Source organism: Panthera onca, chromosome A1 (genome assembly GCF_046562875.1).
Source record: "Panthera onca isolate mPanOnc1 chromosome A1, mPanOnc1 haplotype 2, whole genome shotgun sequence".
Lineage (NCBI taxonomy): Eukaryota > Metazoa > Chordata > Mammalia > Carnivora > Felidae > Panthera > Panthera onca.
Window position 1 is genome coordinate 167,166,476 of NC_138339.1, and position 22,050 is coordinate 167,188,525.

Below are 22,050 nucleotides of genomic sequence, written 5' to 3' on the forward strand. Positions count from 1 at the left end.
TATTCCTCTAAATAATTGTATTGTCTCTACCAAAAAAAAAAAAAAAAAAAAAAGTGCTTTGTTACCATGGCAACACACACATAATCGCTTCTGTAATTGAGGGTGGCTCTACTCATCAGCTCCCTTCCCACCAGACCACATAAAGAACATTCCACCCTCCTGCATGTTACTGTCCCATAGGTTTGCATCAAGACCCTACACATTTCTGAAACTTACGTGTACTTTAGGAAAACTATAGACCAATACAAGCAGATCAGTTGATTCAGTAGGAAGGCTCTTGGAGGGAGGAAATTCAAGGTCTAGGTCCCAGTTCAGAGCCTGACACTATTTTACAATTTAACTCGGCACAGGACGTGACTTTTTCAGGACCCAATCTCCCTTATATGAGTGAACAATGTGCTTTCCTATGGCTTACACCCTCCAACGTTCTTTCGTTTTTCTTAGTTGTTTTTAAGTGTCACTTAACTGAAATTTCACAAACCTCCTCAGCATTAAACATTAACACGGCTCTTTTTATATGGTACGGTTCATTATCATGCCAATAAATGATTAATTATAATTCTCTAGCCGGACCAACAATTTGGCAGGACTTTTATGATTCATAATTTGTGCTGTGTTGTAATGTTACCTCTGGAAACTGACATACTAGCATTTATTGTTTTTTATTGCTTCTCTGAGGTGGCTTTTGAAAGAGACTCAAGTGACACATGTTTGAGAAGGGTTTAAAAGTTGGACACGGCTGGATGAGGCATTATTCGTCTGGTGAGGAGCGGAAGATTGGTACTTCTGTGGATGCGTGTGACCATTTGGGCACCAAATCCAGCAATGAATAATTCAACAGGCTGTTCGGCCAGTGCCACAGTTTGCAATGGGTCGTCCTGTGTGCTGACTGAGAGCAATTTCAATAACATCCTCAGCGTGGTCCTGAGCACTGTCTTGACCATCCTCTTGGCCATGGTGATGTTCTCCATGGGATGCAATGTGGAAATCAAGAAATTCCTAGGACACGTAAAGCGGCCGTGGGGCATATGCGTTGGCTTCCTCTGTCAGTTTGGAATCATGCCCCTCACGGGATTCATCCTGTCAGTGGCCTTTGACATCCTTCCTGTCCAAGCTGTAGTGGTACTCATCATGGGATGTTGTCCCGGAGGAACCGCCTCCAATATCTTGGCCTACTGGGTCGATGGCGACATGGACTTGAGGTAAGCTATCTAAGCCTCTCCTACTGTAATCACATTGAATTAATCTTGTCACGAGCCCACATCACTATGATGTCCATCTGACCAGCCTGATCTAGGGTATAGCTGAGGAACTAAACAGAAGACAATAAGTGCATTCCCTCAACTTCCTGTACAGCTGCTTAGCTATTGGAATTTGGGGGTTGTACTTTATATTTGTGGTTTCTCATCCAACTCAGTGAACAGGGAGCTGGATAGTTGCCATTTATCTTTGGGGAAAGACTCAAAGTGTTTCAAAAAAGAAGTTTTGTCCAAGCCACGAGCGCACCTGAGAAAGTTTGCCCTGTTGGTATCAGCAAAAACAAAACGAGAAAACAAACCGACCTTTCTTTGTGGTGACGAGGAGCTCTGAGTGGAATCACGTGATCCAATTGCTCGTTACACATTAGAATCTATTCTAAGACAATATCAATAGTTGGTCAACTCACCAAATACAGCCAGTTCTTTGAACAAGTTTTTTCTTGGTATAAAGCCTCAGGAGGAATTTGTACATTCACTTCGCTTCTACTGGCATTAAAAGAGAAAAAAAAAAAAAAAAAAAAACCTGCAGCAGCTTTTTTTAAATTATGCTTACCTTACTATAAAATAAACAGAAAATGGCTTCTCTGCTTCCCACAGAGTAATCTAAATTGCAATGTTTGCCCAATTCATCCTGTGCCAGTCTGAACTAGCACCGGAAAAAAAAAAAAAAAAAAAAAAAACACTAATAGAAATAAGACGAAGCATTAACGTGATGAGACCGAGAATTTTAATGCCTTACGTTGAATAGAAAAACGTCTTTTTCCTTACCTGACAATTCCTCATTTCCTGGGAAAGGTATGCATTTCTGCAAAGCAGCCAGGTGGTAATGTAACGCGTGCTTATTAAATACTATACAGTAGGCAGTCGGCTCTGTTAATCACCAGCTACTATGCTCAGAAAAGAGAAGCTTAAGGCGTAGAAATGTAACCACTGGAAAATGTAAAGCTGTATTCCGCTTTGACACAGTGCCTACTGAGCACTGTGTCATCTCAGCTGGGGTTGGTCCCCCCGAAGCTTCAGAAAAGCCATACAACCTGTATGGCTTCACTTCACATACTTTTCACTTAAGGAAATACCATCTCTCCTTGCAATAGATTTTTCCTCCTAAGGAAGTCTTGTAAAGAACAAAGGATGGCGAGCGCTGTTCAGGTTTAGTTAATCTGTGAACCACCACAGAGCCATAAGGCCCTTCTAAACCTCAACTTGGGCTGATCTGGACATAAGCACACAGAGGTGACAATTCACCCACTAAGCCAAGGGGAGTGACCCAAATTGAATATGGGACTTTCAATTCCACCAAACAGCTTTTACAGAGTATTTGTAACTTTTCAATAAAATGGAAGAGTCTTCTACCTCAAGAGAATGCCCCACGTGTAATCCGTTTGTAAAACAGAAAAGTGTGCACGAGGCTGGGTTATTTGGCTGTTGGAACAGATTTCTTCCTGCGGGCAAAAACTGTAGGGACCTAATCTAAGCTCCAACTGACACTTTTCTGTGGTGTCAAGGAAATCGTATTTGTCTTGAAACAGATGATTATGTAATCCTGTCTACCTCATATAACAATTCCTGTAAAAAAAAAAATAAAATATTCAGGAGAAAGATCCAAAGTAAAATTTGAAACCTTGGTGGAAAACAGCCAGCTTAATCAGTGTATGTGAATCCTTCAGCAAGTCAGAATAATCCCTAAATGGGACATATGGCAGTGAAATTGTTCGTTTTCATTCTAGAAAGTGTGTTCTCCACAGATGCCCCTTGTCTTGTGAGTAACACCAACAGCTCTCCAGTCCAGCAGTCACCTTGCTAGCCATGCCCCCTATCCAGACCTCAAACAAAACCCAGGAAAAGATTCAACCCTGCTTAATGTCATAAATGTTCCTTGCTCAAGACCTTCTTAATCTCCTGATCCTAGAGCTCTGTTGCGCTATTTCTCAGCACAGAGGATGAGATATAAGTGGGGTGGAGGTAGGGACACCTGGGTGGCTCAGTTGGTTGGGTGTCCGACTTCAGCTCAGGTCATGATCTCACTGTCTGTGAGTTTGAGCCCGGCATCAGGCTCTATGCTGACAGCTTGGAGCCTGGAGCCTGCTTCGGATTCTGTGTCTCCCTCTCTCTCTGCCCCTCCCCTGCTCATATTCTGTCTCTCTCTCTCTCAAAAAATAAATAAACATTAAAAAAAAAAAAGAAGTGGGGTGGGGAGCAAGGTGCTAGTGGGGTGGTTCTGTGTCCCACAGCATCAAGTGGTCCCAAAAGCCTGACCTCAAGAGAGAGGACCAAAAATGCCCACAAAACGAAGAAGGCAACTCACAAAGTCACAGCAGCCGCTGCGTCCCTTAATCTAGGGACAAACAGCTCTCTAAACACAAATGCCCAGAAGACATTGCTGTATTTTAGCGGAGCAAATAATAGTGTTTATCACCATGGCCCGTAATCATTGAAAGCAGTTAAATTATGTTGCTCAGTACGATGATGACATTATGCATTGCATATGTTAAAGGAAGAACTGGTCAAATATTCCTTTAAAGTAAGTTAAGAGAGTATCACCTCAGCTTTTGGGAACCAGTTTTCCAACATTTTCTATTCTTCTGGAGTCAGTTCTGTGCTTTAAGAACTTTACCTTCAGCGTGCCTGGGTGGCTCAGTCGGTTAAGCATCCGACTTGGGCTCAGGTCCTGATCTCGCAGTTTTGTGAGTTCAAGCCACATGTGGGGCTCCACGCTGACAGTGCAGAGTCTGCTTGGAATTCTCTCTTACTCCCTCTCGCTCTTCCTTCTCCACTTGTGCATGCTCTCTCTCTGCCTCTAAATAAATAAACAAACAAACAAACTTAAAAAAAAAAATTAAGAACTTTACCTTCTCCATTTCCACTGGAACCGTAGCAATCGCAGCCAAGATATGATTGTTTCACAACAGGTATCTGCATTGCTTACCAGTTGCTATAACAGATACCACACCATGAAAGCAAAACAACTCCATCTACAGTGACTTTCCTGGGTGTGCTTTCTGGGAGAAGAAACCAAATCAACCTCCCCCCCAGCCCACCCAGCCCCCTCTCCCTCTCCCCTTCACCCCATTGTCCCCCTAACACTGTTGTCTCCCCCTCTCCCGCTCATCCCCCTATTCCCCTGCCACCATTTCTTCTGAACCTGGCAAGCCATTGCATTTTGCAATCTCCAGTGAAAAAAAATAGACAACAACAACAACAACAACAACAACAACAACAACAAACTTAACAGACAGTTATCCTTAATGAAATTATAGACCTTGCTCATTGAAATACAGCAAGTGATATTTGAGCTCCTTCTCAGACTGCTACAGCCTAGAAAAGTGTTGCAGGAATGTCAGTAGCGTACAGGTATTTTCACCTGTTCTAGCTGTGCTGTGGGCATTCTATACACAAAATGTTTCTGGGAGAAATGAAGGTGACATTTTCAGGCGAATCTGCCGGTGGAAGGACCCATAGTCCAGAGGACACAAAGACACCTGCCTCCTTTGAGGCTCTATTCCCAGAGATCCCCCATTTTCGAATCTCCTTTCAGCCACACCATGCAAGGACTTTTCCTTGTCGTTTTCCTTTCTTTGACTTCTTGGAGGGATCCCTGCTTATGTACCTTTCCTCCACTCCCCCCAACTCCATCTGGAGTTGCCATCTACTAGCTACACTCCCTTATACTATTTTCCAGTGTTAATCGTTTCTAGATTTTCCACTCCCCCCATTCTCCCCAACTCCATCTGGAGTTGCCATCTACTAGCTACACTCCCTTATTCTATTTTCCAGTGTTAATTGTTTCTAGATTTTCCTTCCACATCCTTTGTTCTCTGGCTAAGATTGCTACATTTTTCATCTTCCAGGTCAGTTCATTGTTCATTGTTTATTGTTATTTTAGTTGTTCAAGATCCTCCACCCTCTGGCTTATCACAAATTTGAAGCAACCTCTCCCATTTAAATCACATAAATGTCCAGTTTCTCTCTACTCTGAGAACTAACCCAATAGTATTTGACTTTTTCTCTTTTTCCCCTCAAAGTCACCAAGCTTTGTTTCTCTTATGTAGCATTTATTTTTATTTTACTAGCTAGTATTTATTAGCTCACCATTATGAGCCACACACAGTACAAGGATTCCACATACATTGGTGTATTTAACCCTCGAGATAATCCTCTTGAGGTCAGTACTATTATTTTCTGCACTTGACAGATGATAAAATTAAGGCTCATAACCTTAACCCCAGTCACAGAGGCAGTACATATCAGAGACAGATTTGAATCCAGACCTAGCCAGGTATCCTTATCCAGACTCTTAATCTTTGTTCAACATTTTTTCTATCACTTACCATGTCCCCACTTTCTAGCACCACCTACATACACTTCATTTGATCTGTCAAATTTGGTGTTTTACTTCTAATATGGTAACAGTCTTTACTTTCCTCATCAGTGACTTCACCCAATTCCTCAACATTTAGTGAATTCTCATTTATTGTCTTTATCTCAAAAGAAAAGAAAGAAAGGAAAACAAATTTCCCTGGTGGCTAATAGAGCTAAAGCCAAAAATTAAAGACAAGAGATTTTTTTCTTTTGTTACCTTTTTCCTCATTCCAGCATAAACTCATGGTAGTATTTCTATTGTTGACATCTATGCTTCTTATAAAACTTCAGATTTTATTCATAAAAGGATTTTTTTTCTTTTGCTGATCTATTCTCCTACACTGCTCCCTAAAATTATTACCTGTGAATTGTTTTTCATCTCATTTTGAGTGGTTTGATATTGTTCTCATGTTAGTTCAAATGGCATCAACTTCTGGCCACCTGTTCTCTTGCCTCTCTGCAGTGCCTCATGGTCAAGGTGGCCCACTAAAGCTAGACCATTCCCTTCTCCAGCTGCTGCCATGTCCTACCTCAGGGCCTCAAGAAACTACTCTTGCCAAACTCAAAACCATAACACAATTTCATAAACTGTCTTAGCAATAATTTAAAATTGAAGCTTTCCCAAGGAAATTTGAAAGAAAAAACAAAGAGAGAAACAGTTGTTCTCAGAGTTTAAAATAAAAAATCCTTACCCTTCTCTTTACTATATCATCTAGGTAGAAAACACTGCCCCCTCCGTGCACCCCTCCCATCCCCTCTACTCTGGAAAGCACATTGGACATACTGGAATAAAATGATTTTATTATGGTGATAAATTTAATTTTTTTAATGTTTTTATTATTTATTTTTGAGAGAGAGAGAGATAGAGTGCAAGCAGGGGAGGAGCAGAGAGAGAGGGAGACACAGAATCTGAAGCAGGTTCCAGGCTCTGAGCTGTCAGCACAGAGCCCGACGCGGGGCTCGAACTCACAGGCTATGAGATCATGACCTGAGCCTAAGTAAACTGCTCAACCCACTGAGCCACCCTGGCACCCCATGATGATAATTTTAAATCCATTCTAATTTATTTTTGAAATAAAAGATAAAAGAATGTCAAAGGAAGGGAGAGAGTTTACAAACTCCAATATTTTAATTATAAGCAAGACCATTTCTGAAAAATTATTATTCTGGTTTAGGATGCTGCCTTAGCATCCTTTTTTTGTATCTAAATTAAGTTAATCTGTCCCATAACAGATGGAACTTCTTAGAAATGTTTTACACACATCTCCAGCACTTGTTGGTGTTATACTATTTTAGCTCCATGAAGACAAGTACTTTTATCCTAAATTCTTTAAACACATTTTAAGTGAGGTCATTCCCAGTTTAAAAAAAAAAAATGGTTATTAGCCAAGTTAAGCCCCCGTTAAGCGTTGCCACCACCCTTTATTTTTTGCCAAGACTGTGCTTAGTTGGATGCATTAAAATGAAATTCCTCACCCCCAGCTGTTTTCCTTAACACTATGTAGTGTGGTTTTGGTGTTTGTGGAGCACAGCAGAGGGCAGGGTCACAGGTGATGTAAATAATTCTGCATTTTCCTTCAAGTCCACATATAATACCTTTAAGAAATTACTACTCTGATAGTCTCAATGCTACAGCTTTTGGAGAAAGGTCTTTCAGAAAAATGTCTCGTTTCTGGATCCTGTATTTTGTTGGAACACAACACATGTGCGCACACACACACACACACACACACACACACACTATGGCTGGAGAGCTAATACAGTAGTTGACTTTTAATGAGAGTCTTGCATTATTCTAAGTACTGGCCTCACTGGGTCATTAGTCCTCACGGCCTATGAGGTGGCAATAGTTATAATCTTCATTTCACAGATAAGGAAGCTGGCCAAGAAAAGTCAAGCAAATTACCCAAAGAACATAGTACTTATGCAGTAAGTGGCTATGCCTGCTTCCAACCCCGGCAGTGTCTGGCTTTAGTGTCTAGCTCAGACATTTAACAGCTCGGTTCCCCAGGAAGAGAATGTGCCTCTGTGCACATGGCCCCTTGAGGGGAACCAGGAAGACCCGCCACCCAAACACCTGTCTTCCATCCATTGTCACATTGCAGAAGATAGCACCATTCCATGTAAACTCCTCCAGGTCCAAAGCCAAAATCTGCTCACCCAGCCAGTCCGCTCACTAAAACACAGATGCTCTCAGGAGTAATAGTATCAAACCCTGGTCCTTCTGAACACACACTGGGTAAATTTCTCAGCGGAAATAGAATCCAGGCCCACCACCCCTCCACCCCCACTTGCATATTTTCTTTAGTTCTTCAAGTCAGCTTCCTCTTTCTTTTTAAGCTACAGGCATTAGGGCAGTAATCTGTCTGCCTTAAAAAAGACACTGAGGCTCCCTCCCTTGGACATGTGCTCTCCTCCGAGGGACCAGGGAGTCCCATCCCATCTCAACAACGACAGACACAGCAAAGCCCCTAAAGTTTCGGCTGGTATAGATGTGTTTGCTTTTCTCTGATTGGAGGTCCAAAGCGTGGTGTGTCCAAGAACCCTGTACCTCTTCTAATAATGAATTTAAACAGTCATTAACTGTCTGCTCTGATCCTCGAGAACCAGTGGAGAGGGAGGAGCGGCCCAAGACAGAGTAGAAAAACAACAAATCCAGATCTCCGCATTTTCCCCAAAGCTGGGACCTGTACAAAGATGGGCGCATGCACACATCCGTCCATCAGCCTAGAGGATGCTGCCGGTTGAGTCTTCCGCAGGATTTCCTAATCACGAATTGCAAGATGAAACTAAGTCTCCCCCTATAAAACCCAGGCGGACATATCAACCTGCCCATTTCCTTCCAGCATCAGTATGACCACATGCTCCACGCTGCTTGCCCTGGGAATGATGCCGCTGTGCCTCTTTATCTATACCAAAATGTGGGTCGACTCTGGGACCATCATAATTCCCTTTGATAACATAGGTAAGTCATTCCTCTGCAAGCTTTCTGAATATTACCCTCCTGTTCTCTGTTAACCTCGGGCCAGGCCCAGACCCAGCTAGTGTCTACCTCTCGAACCAGTGGCCGTCTTTACCCAATCAGGATTTCGTTACAGGTCATGCCTGCGACTGAATGAGGGTTCAAACCCCAAACTTTGACCCCAAGGGAGAACCTGGTTTTCCTCCACTTCAGGTACCAGAGGGAGGGCTGACTCAAGGCACGGCCGTCTGGACCTGAGGAAGCCAAAATTGCTGATGTGCAAGAGGCTATGTCCTTCCCGTAACGCTCAGTACCATAGTTCACAGGAACATGAGTTTGCTCCCAGAGACGCAGATAGAAGAAATATAACATAAATATATATATATATATATACACACATTCCACTAATGATTTAAAATTAGGACACCTAGTGAGCAACCGTGGGTGTGGTGCTGGGAAACTACCCAACGAAACGCAATATAGGTAACGTTCGACTGTGAGCCACATCTTGACTCAGAAGTTCGTTGCCTGGTACAGTCTGTACGTGATGCCCCAGGAGTCAAATCTACCAGTCATGACTCTGTTTCCACTCATTTTGCTCCAAGATGTTCACCCCCACCCCAAAGGGGCTTTTTTTTTTCCAGTTTCCGGTTCAACAGATAATGGTGAGAAATTAAGTCGTTTGTGTAACACGGGGTCAAGGGTAAGACAAGACAGCTCCTGGCCTTCTCAAACCACGCATTTCCCACACAGTTGCAGTCATAAAAGATGAGATATAGGTGAGATAGTTCTCTTGCAAACAGGTTGTAGGGTGACTCCACAGAATCCCCTGCTACGCCTCATGCTCCTTAACTCTCAGTCTGCTCCCTTGGAAAGCACCTTCCTTCAGGTTAAACAACGTAGACTTCCTGCATTGCAGGCCTCTCAAAGAACCTGTCTCTTGAGTGAGGACTTTTAATTCTATTATTACTTATTGTTTAACAAAATAATTTAAGCTTCAAAATATTCTCGTAGAGGGGCGCCTGAGTGGCTCAGTCGGTTAAGTGTCTGACTTCAGCTCAGGTCATGATCTCGTGGTTCATGAGTTCAAGCCCCAAGTCAGGCTCTGTGCTGTCAGCTCAGTCTAGAGCCTGCTTCGGATTCTGTGTCACCCTCTGTCTGCCGCCTCCCCCTCTTGCACTCTGTCTCTCACTCTGTTTCTAAAATAAACATTAAAAGAAAATTCTCTTCGTGATATTCATTCCCTTCTGGAAAATACTTCATGGCTATATTGAATAATTCTAACTGTAGTGTGAATGACTTATAACACGTCCTTTTTAAAAAAAAAAATATTTGTTTGTTTATTTATTTATTTTGAGACAGAGAGAGAGCAGCAAGCAGAGGAGGGCAGAGAGAGGGAGAGAGAATCCAAAGCAGGCCTCACAACACCAGTGAACAGTGTAACAAGGGGTTCAATCTCACAAACCCCAGAGATCATGAGCTGAGCTGAAATCAAGAGTTGGATACTTAAACGACTGAGCCACCCAGGTGTCCAGCACTTCCTTTAATGTGAATAAATTTTGCAAGGAACAGAAAATGAGACAGAGTAATTAGCACCTCCGTGGAGGTAACGGTCATCAGGAAAGAGGTCAGGGCAAAAAGAAAAGAGAAAAGGGCAAGATTTTTAAAACTGTTAAATGAGTTAGCAAAAACAAAGATACTGACTCTGCTTATTCACCATTTTACCCAGGCCTGTTTTCCAACCTAACCTTCTTGCTATTGGTTTTTCTAGTCCGTTAAGACAACAACCCAATCACTTCACAAGTTGTGCTCGTTACTTTTTAGACAAGGAAACTAAGGCCCAGGGTAAAGGTTTAATTTGCCCCAAATGAGCGCTGAGCTGGAAATGCCCCCTGGTCTTCACATTCTCTCTGTGGTCAGCGCTGCCCAGCCCGAGTTCCACACAATGCCCACCCCACTGTGCAGGTGCAGCACCATAGCTGAGCCCTTCCCATAGGGGGTTGGGGTGGAAGAGGGCGTCTCCCCAGCCTGTGCCACTGAGAACACAGAGACCAGCGGCTGTGGGGTGCTGTCCCTGCTCCCCTCTGCTGTCTGTTTAAAAGTGCCCAACGCTAAGAACCGTATACCTGCTTCATCACCTAATTCCCACGGCAGCTGCGTGAGCTACTTATAATTCTACCCGCTTCACAAAGGGGGACACCAGGGCACAGAGAGGCTGTACAGTTTGCAGCCTTCCCACAGTTGGTCAGGTTCGGACCCCAGTCCCTCTGGCTCCAGTCCATGACTGTCCTCCTCTTGCTTTTATCCGTCTTTCTTTCCTCCCAGACCTGCTCTGGGAACTCAAAACAAAAAGGCCACATTACAGTTCCAGTGGCCCAACTGCTTTCCCATCGAACTGGACGGGCGTTAGACACGTGCTATACGGGCACACGAGGAAGGGGGAGAAGGAGAGAGAAACTTTACCCCACGGGGAGTCAAGAATCACACCAACCCACCTTTCTGGGTGGGAACCACACACTGAATTTGAGGAAGGGCAAAGAGTGTCTTTAATGGCCAACTTCTGGTCCCAGAAAAACTGTCTCTGGCCTCACCCGGTTGGCAGAGGAAACACAATTTGGGCAGGTGGTCCGTACATTCATCCTGTAGCCTTGGGCCTCCCCAGAGAGGTAAAGACTCTCAGCAGGAGGGGCCCCAGCCTGGTGAGGCAGCAGGGGAAGGGAGCCCCTTTCACAGAAGGGACACATTAAAAATATACTATACCCTAACCACACTGGCATCCCAAGCACAGTATCTGCACCTGGATGTAAGCTACCAGAATACAATCAATTCGGATCAAGACGGTTTCAACTGGAGGCCTACAAACTTGCCACAATTTAGGGAATAGTCTGGACACCCCAGGGAAGAAGTCTCCTCCCAAAGCAGCAGGATGTAAGGATACCCAAAGGAGGTTTTTCTGGAAGCTCTTACCAGTATGACCATCAACCACTCTTTTCCATATCCTGTGTTCCACCATTTTCTCCTACCATCTTTTTTTTTTTTTTTCCTGTTTTAGGTTTTCCCAGCCATTACTTAATCCCTTTGAGTAATTTCTGGGACAAAGTAACTGCTGACCTTTATACTGCAAGGAGGACCAGAAGGCTACAAAGAAATTATGTTTTCATCACTGTTGTGTTCATTTTAAATTCATGTTTGCAGCCCTGGGATCTAGAATCCATTTTCCGGTCCTCATAGAATCTCCTCCAATGCAGAGCAACAACCACCCTCGAAACTTCATGATTCGATTGCACTTTCCCCTCCTGCTTTAAAAGGATATTTGACAAAGAAACAGACCATGAGAAGTTGAGGTTGTTGGCACACAATTATGTAAAAGCAGTGATTGGACAAAAAATAGTTAAATAACATGGGGTAACAAACCATCATGCGATGGGAACAGCAGTAAATTTAACACAGGGAAATTGAAGCATGGCTCTTTTATCTGGCTGGGTGAGCATGTTCCTGCAAAGAATTATAATTGCTTGAGAGGTCGCCAAATATATTATCTCACAGAAAATTTAAGGCATGCTTTTTTCAACCTCCTCTCTCACCTCTCTGCTGTAGATTTGAAGACCCGAACTCAGTCTTAACCAGAAGTCATCAGCCCACAGAATGCCTGGAGAATTCTGAACTTTTTGTTTGGTTTCCACTGCCGTGATGTAACAGGCAGACATAAAATACCCATGTACACCCCAAGAACATAAAGACACACACAAAGTTTAGAAAGGTATTTTTCCCAGGATACCAAGATCCAGAGACCAAAGAAGCCAAGATTTTGACAAACTGAAAGTGAAAGATTGGCAGTGTAAAGAACCCTAAGAGGGATTTGTACCATCCATGTTAGCAATGCTTCACCAGGAAGATTAAATCTTCTGCCGGGGTCGATCAAGGAGAGTTTTATTACTGTTTTGCTTGAGTCTGTTTTGTGGATTCAAGAAGGGGGACTGATAGACTACCTAAGCCTTTTGCAGGCTGCTTACTGTTTTGTCTTCCTTTTTCCTGAGCTACATATTTTGTTGATCAAACTGCTCTCCTGTCATTTTCAGGTACGTCTTTGGTCGCTCTTGTTGTTCCTGTTTCCATTGGAATATTTGTTAACCACAAATGGCCCCACAAAGCCAAGATCATTCTTAAGGTAACTGCCCCATGCCATAGGTTGCAAATGCTCCACAGTGTGAGTTTCAATAATTGATTTTTCCAGCGACAAAACCGGTTTTTTCAGTATATCATAAACCTCCATCTAGCGAGACTTCAAGTTGTTAGACATTGCAGTGTGCTCTTCCAGAGCGCCCTTCCTGGTCCCACCTACAGGGCAGGATTCTATCCAACTCAAATGCCACCTCCTGCTTTTACTCTACCCTCTACTCCCAGGGCACCTTGCTCTGATCTCTGTTCTGTGGGTTTGTACTATAAAATGTATCTAGACAGCTGTTCTCAAAAATAGATGAGATGCTTCTTATCTCTGAATCCATATGGCCAGTTCAGCATCTGGCAATTGGTAGATATTAGTACCCATTAGTAATTAGTAACCACTCATTAGTAACCATTCATTCCCCATCAGGAACTATATTCTAGCTAGTTGGTATGGATATGGATAAAGTGGTATAGATATAGACACAGATGATATAAATACAGAAATAAATGCAGATAAAGATAGATATAGATGGAGACATATATATATCCTACTGATTGGAAGACAAAATAAGCTAGTTGGTGTTCTTTATTTTTCTGGACAAAAAAAAAAGTTATAATCTCCAAATTTTCTTGCTGTGAAAATAAGAAAACAGTAACAACAGTGGCTTTTGTTTATATATGATTTTTTAACTCTTGTAGAGTTTTATATCCCTTTTCTCATTATCATCATCACAAAAGGCGTCTTGGGCAAGACTTTATCCTCAAGTACACATGAGGAAAGCAAGACTAAGAGACGTTGTAAGACTTACCAAAGGAAGGAGAGCAGGAAGATTTCAATCCGGAAGCCAGGTCTTCCAGTTCTTCCTGAATGGGTTTTGTTCTCGATCACAGCTGTCAGGTCTGCTTGTGTCTTCCTTCCAGATCGGGTCCATCACAGGTGCAATCCTTATCGTGCTCATAGCTGTCGTTGGAGGAATTCTATACCAGAGCGCCTGGATCATCGCTCCCAAACTGTGGATCATAGGGATGTTATTTCCTTTGGCTGGTTACTCCCTAGGGTTTTTACTGGCTAGAATAGCCGGTCAGTCCTGGCACAGGTATGGTGTTTTGATCAATCAGACTGGGAATCTGCTTCTGTAATGGCTGTTGTATTCATTTGCTAGGGCTGCTATAGAGAAGTACCCCAGCCAGAGTGGCTTAAACAGAAATTTAAGGTCTTACGGTTTTGAGGTTAAAAGTCCAAGAAGCAACGTGTCAGCAAGATGCTTCCTTTGGAGGGATGTGAGGGGGAATCTGTCCCAGGCCTCTCTCCTTGGCTTGAAGATGGCTGTCTTCACACTGTCTTTCTTCTAGAAGTGCCTCTGTGCCCAAACTTCCCCTTCCTATAAGGACACCAGTCATATTGGATTAGGGCTCACCCTAATCATGTTATCTTAACCAAGTATATCTGCAGTGACCCAATTTCCAACTCAGGTCACATTCTGAGGTCCTGGGGGTCAAGACTGCAGCATATGCATTTGGGAAGACACAATTCAGCCATAACAGCTATAAATACTGATAAGAAATTCAAAATCTTTCACCTGTAATAACATTCACCCAATCATTCTAAATAGACTCAGGTCCCCCAGAAATAAAATACTGACCAACTCTTTTGCTCAGATTCTTGGGGACCATTCCCCACACAATGCAGACTGAGTCCTTCCATTGTCTCACGTCCTTATTCTCCAGAAAGAAAAACTTCAACAAAAGCACTTAGGGTGGCCTGGTGACAAGGGGCCCTCCATCCAGCAACAGGAGGAGCTCATCACCCCAAGGTGCAAACATCAGAGCTGGGTTTAGCATGGACGAGTCTAGCACCAAGTAAAAACTTTTCCTCCCCTGCCAGACCATCTGAGCCAATAGGCAGAAAGAAAAGCAGGTGTCGCAGCTGCAGCATGCCAGACATTGAGAAAGAGACGAGCAGGGCTGGGCAGTGGGGGGTGTTACACGTTGTCAGGCTGATCTGGGCTTGCACTCTGACCCACCGCCAACTGACCTTGGGAACCCCAGGGCAGGCACTCACTCTTCCTCTGACTTTTCTCATCTGGAGAACGGAGCAGTACCACCTTCCTGGCAGACTTTTATCCAGCTTTCATCAGAAAAACAAAGCCAATTTAACAATGAAGAAACTATAACAAATACTCTATCTTGAGTGTCTACTCAGCCCCTGCTCTGTGCTCTGCACTGGTACCAAGGGCATAATTGGAAAGAATGAAAGGAACCCCCTTTGAATTCATGGAACACTAATATAAATGATCCTGCTCTTTTCATATGTATGTTTTTATTTACATATATATCTGCTTTAAGTGAATATATATTAAGAAATATTACACTGTACGTTAACTAACTAAAATTTAAATTAAAAAATATGTTCACCTAAAAAATAAATAAAAGATAAATGTATATATTTATTCAACATGTAATTTTATTTGTACTGAATAAATATATTATTTGTTAATAAATATTATTATATAACATAATATAAATAAATATTATCTTTATATATAAGGTTATGTACATACATATACACATATATACATATATATGATGTGTACATACATATTATATATATATATATATATATATATATCATACACACATACACATATAGATATATTCCACTGCTCAATGGGCAAAATAAGCTAGTCAGTGTTCTGTGTTTCTCTGGACAAAATGATGTCAAAAACTCTAAATTTTCTTTAATGTGAAAAGGAGAAAACAGCAACAGCGGTTTTTGTTTGCATATGCTTTTTTAACTTTTGTGATGTTTTATATCACTTTTCTCACGATCATAACAATCATAAAAGGTGACTAAGCCAAGATTGTATCTATGTATATAAAGAGAGAATATTTGTGCATACTGTATATAATCATATATATTAAGAAATTATCTATCCATGTAGTATAAGTAAAAGAATATGTTGAATAAATATATACCTTAAAAGCAGATAGCGAGCTACATACACATACACATATAAGCACTTGTTCTCATTGTATCTGCTTTCAGTGCCATGCAATAATAAAGCACAAAATAATGACCGTAAGAGCATAAATCCTCTCAACGCGTCTTGCAGGTGCCGAACAGTTGCTTTGGAAACGGGGATGCAGAACACTCAGCTGTGCTCCACTATCGTGCAGCTCTCCTTCACCCAGGAGGAGCTCAACGTCGTGTTCACTTTCCCGCTCATCTACAGCATTTTCCAGCTCGCCTTTGCGGGAATCTTCCTAGGCAGTAAGGAATAATGCTGATCACATGGCCCCGGTGATACTCCCCTTTGAGAGACCCTTGAGTGGATAATGTGGCATTGTGTTCGATCACCTTTTTCTTTTTCTTTTTTTTTTTTTTTTTTTTTTTTTTTTTGGCGGTGAATCTTAGAAGTTAAATTAAGTTCCTTTTCGTGGGTGGAGAAATAAAGGGGTGGGAAAAGTCATCTCTACTGTTACCACGAATTCCCAACAGCTAATGAAAAGGTGGCAATTTTATCAGATTTTCGTAAAGATTATTGTTAAGTGAAAAGTAAGAGAGGTTCATTCATCTCCACGAACTTTTCTCTTTCTCCAGTAATTAGGGAGGCATATTAACCTGTTAGGACCATTTTATTGTGTGTCTTTCTATATGCTTCTAAGAACCCCAAACTGGCTGTTTTTTCCAAATCATCATCTTCATATGCTTTGTAAATATAGGATATTTTTCACAAAAGTGGTATTCAAGAGATATTTATCAGGCTAAGTTATATTAGAAGACAGATACATGAGCATGTGCACGTGTACATGTATTATGTAACATCCATATAATTAGAAGAGTTAAGGCAAACTTGTTCTTTATTTTAGGGACTAGGGATAGCTAATCCGATTTTTTAGAAGTTTATTTATTTATTTGTTTGTTTATTTATTTATTTTGAGAGAGAGATATACAGACAGAGAGAGAACGAGCTGGGGAGGGACAGATTGAGAGGGGACAGAGGATCTGAAGCGGGATCTGTGCTGACAGCACAAAGACTGATGTGGGGCTCAAACACAAACTGTGAGATCATGACCTGAACTGAAGTCAGACGCTCAACTGACTGAGCCACCCAGGTGCCCCTAATCTGATGTTTAATTTTACTCTGCTGTCGCATACACTTCTGATCCTTGGCCCCTGCCACCTGCTGGCCTTCACCTAGGTGAAGCTTTCCTTACATTTTGTTCTCCAAGGATTCATGATGTCTAGCCTCTATTTTTAAATTTTATCTTCTCTTTAAAACGAGACTGATATTTTATGCTTCGTAGCAATTTAAGGGAGGTTATATAGTGAAGGTGAATGACAGAAATAATGGGAATGTTATGTTATAGACTGCCTGGCTGTCCAGTGTTGTTTGGGTTTGGTTTAATTTTTCACTTGGCTCTCAAGTTCTCAAGCTCTCATATTCAACTTGCCTGTGGGTACTAATCGTTCTCTGTATTACTGTCTTGGGTGTTATCCTCAGAGTTTTCCTTCTAGTATAAAAGATTCCCTGGATCCATTTGAAACTTTCCACTGATTTATCACTGACACAGGAGACAGGAGTCCATGGCCTAATTACTCTGTTGTCTTGTATGATAAAGACATATAGCCAATTTGGGTACCTTGAGGTTTTTCCACATAATTAGCTAGTGATGTCTACTAGAAATCCAGAGAAAGCAGACTGGCTGATGGAACAATTAAGTGAATTTACTAGTTGAATAACTAACTCAAAGGGGATTAGTAGATAAGTGGAAGGAATGATGGGAAGGCAGGTACTGGTATTGGTCTTATACTTTCCCACATTTTTACAAGTAAGAATAAAGACGAGGAAGCCATATTTGTTGATACATACAATGCCTGGAAACATATTTTGGTGAAAGAATTTTTTGGAACAAAGAAAGTAAGGAAAGAAGGGAATGAGGGAGGAAGAGAAGGAGAAAGGAAGGACAGAAAGAAGGAAAGAGGAAGGAAGGAAGGAAGGAAGGAAGGAAGGAAGGAAGGAAGGAAAGGGAAGGGAAGGGAAGGGAAGGGAAGGGAAGGGAAGGGAAGGGAAGAAGAAAGAAGAAAGAGTATAAATAATTTGGTTAAATAGAATTAGTGGTGTACGTGTGTTGAAGGGGTCCTGGCTGAAAATAGTTTGTAATAAAACTGTTGGGCTATTTTAATTAACCAAAAGCTCAATTCAATAGATTCAATAGCTCAGTGCCTTCAAAATTAATGTATTATAGAAGTGCAGGGACCGACAAGGAGACTTGGATCTTGACATACTAAGACCTTTGAAGCACTCCTGAGCACTGACTATTCTCCCAGGGCCATACTAGGTACCTTACTATTTTATTTCACTTAATGTTCACAACTGCATTATGAGATAGACATTATTATGTACCGATTTTAAGTGTGAAGTTCCAATGATATAATACTTTTTCTTGCTCTGTTGACTTTGTAACCAATGAGAAGGAGAAGAAAAAAAATCATATATTTAGATAACAAAATAGCACTCATTCAGATAAAACTTAATTAGAAAATATGGCTTGAAAACCAACGGGGCCTATGAAGACCACCCCTCTCCCCTGCCCCATAGCGCTTGTCTACACACATACACTGCTCTGCTCCCCTTGCCGGGCAGTGTGCCCAGGTGAGCTGGCCTCAAAACTATGCTGATAGATGCACTGCCACCAGAGACCAGCAGCTTCCCAGAAGACAGGAAGGCTGATCCCAGCTCAGCCAAGTCTCCCGCTTCGGGGGAAGAAAGGAGTCAAGTCAGGGAGAGACAGAGTGTGATTCCAGCACAAGTCCTCCCACACAGAGCACTAGACCTAGGTGTTGGACCCTGCACCGTAGCATGGACCCTATTTACTGAGGACTGTAATAACTAGGAGGTGGTGGGCACAGAATACGTGCCTGCTGTCATTCTTGACGAGCACCCACCGCAGGGCTGATGCCTGCAGAAGCCATGTGAACAAGTGCTCCCCATGGCTGTGCTCCAGGTCTTCCAGAAGTACCATGACTGGCTGTGCAACCTAAGAATGGCTTCTGCTCTCTCTAAGCAGCCCTCAGCCTACAGGAAGTGCAAGCTGATATCTGAGCCATAGATTATGATCACTGCCCAAAGAAAGTTTGCAGCTAATTGATACGAACCTTGATTAACCTCCTGTGTATTGCCTTCTAGTTTATGTGGCATACAAGAAATGTCATGGAAAGAACGACATGGAATTTCCAGAGAGCAAAGACATCGAAACGGTCTCTGGGTCATCGTTCTCAAAGGTGAACGGAGGATTTCAGCCAGATAACAAGTAGACACCAAGTGGACAAAAAAGAAGAATTCTAAAGTACACGTTCTGCGATAACAGTATCTGTTTGTTTTTGTTGGGATACTTGGCAGGAAAGGGTTAAGGTGAAAATTTAAATTCCAATTGAATCCATATATTGGTTTTGGTACCAAGTGACTGGTGGCCCAAATCCTTAATGTGACAAATATTTATATGTATATATGTACTGTCTTTGAAACATGCCCGAGAAATGTCCTCAGACCACAGACTATACCTGACACTGGTAACACTGAGAACCTCATAACTCCTAAACCGGATTCTTACTCAGAATCTCAAAACGCAGAGATGAGCACCTGACTTTATGTATCTTAAGATAGATGCAACGAATTATTATTATTATAAAGTGATCAAGATTTTCTTCAGTATTTATGATTGTAAGAAGATTGAAATGAACATCTTCCACTGACATGTTAATTATTATTTTGAAAATGTTGCAACCTATTTATTTATATAACTTTATCATGTAACATGGACAAGTAGCTGACTTCCTGCATTTAAAAAAAAAAAAAAAATTAGCCTTCTCCAGTGACAGTCCAAGGGCAAAAATAAGAGAAAAGAGTTACTAAACAGAAATCAATCGTCAAATTAGGAGTCCATAATGCATCAGCGATGTTATACATTGGTTGCTCTGCCTCAGGAGTCCAACAATGCCACTAGATTTCTTTTTTTTTAGGAAAAACAATTCTTTCCAATGGCTTGAATTTGGCAAAGAGCTCTTCAAGCCCTGGAGAGGGGCTTCCTCAAGGTCTGCCTGCAGGGGGCAGGTCGACGTTGGCTAGCGTGACAGCTATGGAGCAGGCAGGTTGCAGAAGCATTGGGAAAAAACACCACTACTCCAGTCGGTGATTTTAGTTCAATGGGAGATCATGGCGAACGCAAGGAAAAGCACAAATAATAAAGACCCACTTGAAATGCAGGACATGAGTCAGTTAGATGTGCACAAGTGAGTATCGATAAAAAGAAACATGAATGTTTGAGGAAGAAGACGACATGCCCAGGGCCCAGAAGTAGGAAGGGCGCTGCCAGATGGGTTCTCTGGATGCTGTAAGTAAGTGTCACAAGAGGAAGCAGGGAGGATTTGGTCAATGTCACCAGGGGTTTAATGTCAAGGGGGAAATAACTGGCCGCGTGTTGGGTCTGATTTAATTTCTTTTCCTTCATTCTGCGGCAACATGGGGGCACATTCTTAATTCAGTTCATGGTGGTTTTGTTCCATTTTCCATTTGGAAATTCTCCCTGCCTCATAGATTTCCTTTCAAATGTTTTGGCTCCAAACGGCCTTTGGCATTTGGGTGAAGCGAGTTCAGATCCCGCTGGTGTTCTTCAGCATCACAAGAACATGAACGTCAACCCTTAGCTTCCGATAGGGGGTGAGGGAGTCTGCTTTGAACACCGTAATATGTATGCCTTTTTAGATGAGGTTCACATTTACGACTGGATAAAGTTCCTATATTTTTTTTCATCATTAGGTTTATTAAAAGGGACTACAGCTTTTTATTAGAGGCCAGTAGGGGAGAGGTGGTATAGATTTTCTATCAAGGAGTGTCAAAGAATATGCTTCTGATGGCGCAGAAGGAAAACTTTGAGTCTGTCTGTTCAGTGCCTCCTACGCTTTCCTCATCAAACAGAAAACAGGCAGGTGTGCTAAGGCCACTGTGAATTCATATCAGCATTTCAGCATGGCCAGACAAGGGTCCGGAAGCCAGCAGCTGCAGCAGGCAGGATTTTCCTCCCTGCAGATCCAAATATGTGAGACAAAACTTGGCTTTCTTACATGGTGTGGTATTGTGTGAGTTGTGCTAGAGGGAAGAAAAATAGCTGAGCTTTGTAAAATGACAGCTCTCTATTTTTAAATGAGCTTGAAAAGCCTATTAAATTATGTATTTTATTGCCTCTGTGAGTATCATATTAAATGAATATTTTATTTTAAAGGCTTGAATAAATGCAAATAATTTTTGTAATGTTTGGTCTAGTTGAGTCCTTGTGACAAGTGTCAAAATTTCCTCACTGTTCAGTTGGAGAGATCTAAATAAGGTGGAGTTTCTCTACTATGAAATTGTTCTCTGAAAAGTCCCTGAAAGAAACTCTTAATTGAATCCTCCAGTAATTAGGTCTCCCACTGATATAGACTGAGGTTTGTCCCCAAGCAAATAATACAGGGGGAAACATTAATCAAAGACTTAAAAACAGTGTGACAATTATAGCTGTTTTAAAATAATAATAAAAGTATGACACGTACTTATAAATAAAACCACCATCACTTTTTAGGAAAAATACAGAGTAATATATATATTCTCTATGAATATATATGTACATTCATATATATTTGGAGAGACATGGAGAGACTCCAGTGATGGCCTTAGTGCACTAAAATCTTTCACCAACAGGACTGAAGAAATTCCATACATGAGCCTCATCTGACGCCTCAAAGACATCACCCTGTTGTCCCTCCAGGAACCCTTATTACTCTCCTCCAGCAGGAAACAATTTATCTTTCTTGGAATTTTTGACAGCCCATTGCTTGGCAAGCATTCCCTTCTTCAAAAACCACATTCATTTAGAACAAGAGTCTTCATATTCTGGTATGAATACTCCTGGGAGTTCAGGAAATTGTCCCTGGGAGTTCAGGAAATTGTCCAAGGAATGTGAAGGCATGGATAGGGAATCCGTTTCCATTTCTCCATTTTCCATATGTGTGCTTTCCCAAAACTTCCATGCTTGGGATGCCTCAGTGCTCCACTGGCCCTGGGTTCTGTGTCCCCTGGCAGGGCTCTTCCCCTTGAACAGGAAATCCCTAATCTACCTGTGGTGGACAGACCTGGGGGAAAGACTTTCCAACACCAGCTGAAGGAACAATTCAGAATATTAGTGTCTGTGAAAGGCTTCTTATCTTTTTAATGGATTACGTATTTATTTAAGAATCTAGAAGCGACATTTTTTCCCTGTGTTGGA

General features: G+C 41.9%; 1 protein-coding gene across 1 annotated transcript; it reads left to right on the forward strand.

The window, feature by feature from the left end:
• The first annotated feature begins 693 nt into the window (after positions 1 to 693).
• On the forward strand, positions 694 to 21,048 carry SLC10A2 (solute carrier family 10 member 2). Its single transcript, XM_060636721.3, has 6 exons — positions 694 to 1,202; positions 8,465 to 8,583; positions 12,660 to 12,748; positions 13,669 to 13,844; positions 15,861 to 16,018; positions 18,939 to 21,048. Exons 1-6 carry the CDS (start codon positions 793 to 795, stop codon positions 19,064 to 19,066), a joined length of 1,080 nt encoding a protein of 359 aa, XP_060492704.2. The 5' UTR covers positions 694 to 792; the 3' UTR covers positions 19,067 to 21,048.
• Positions 21,049 to 22,050: the final 1,002 nt, after the last annotated feature.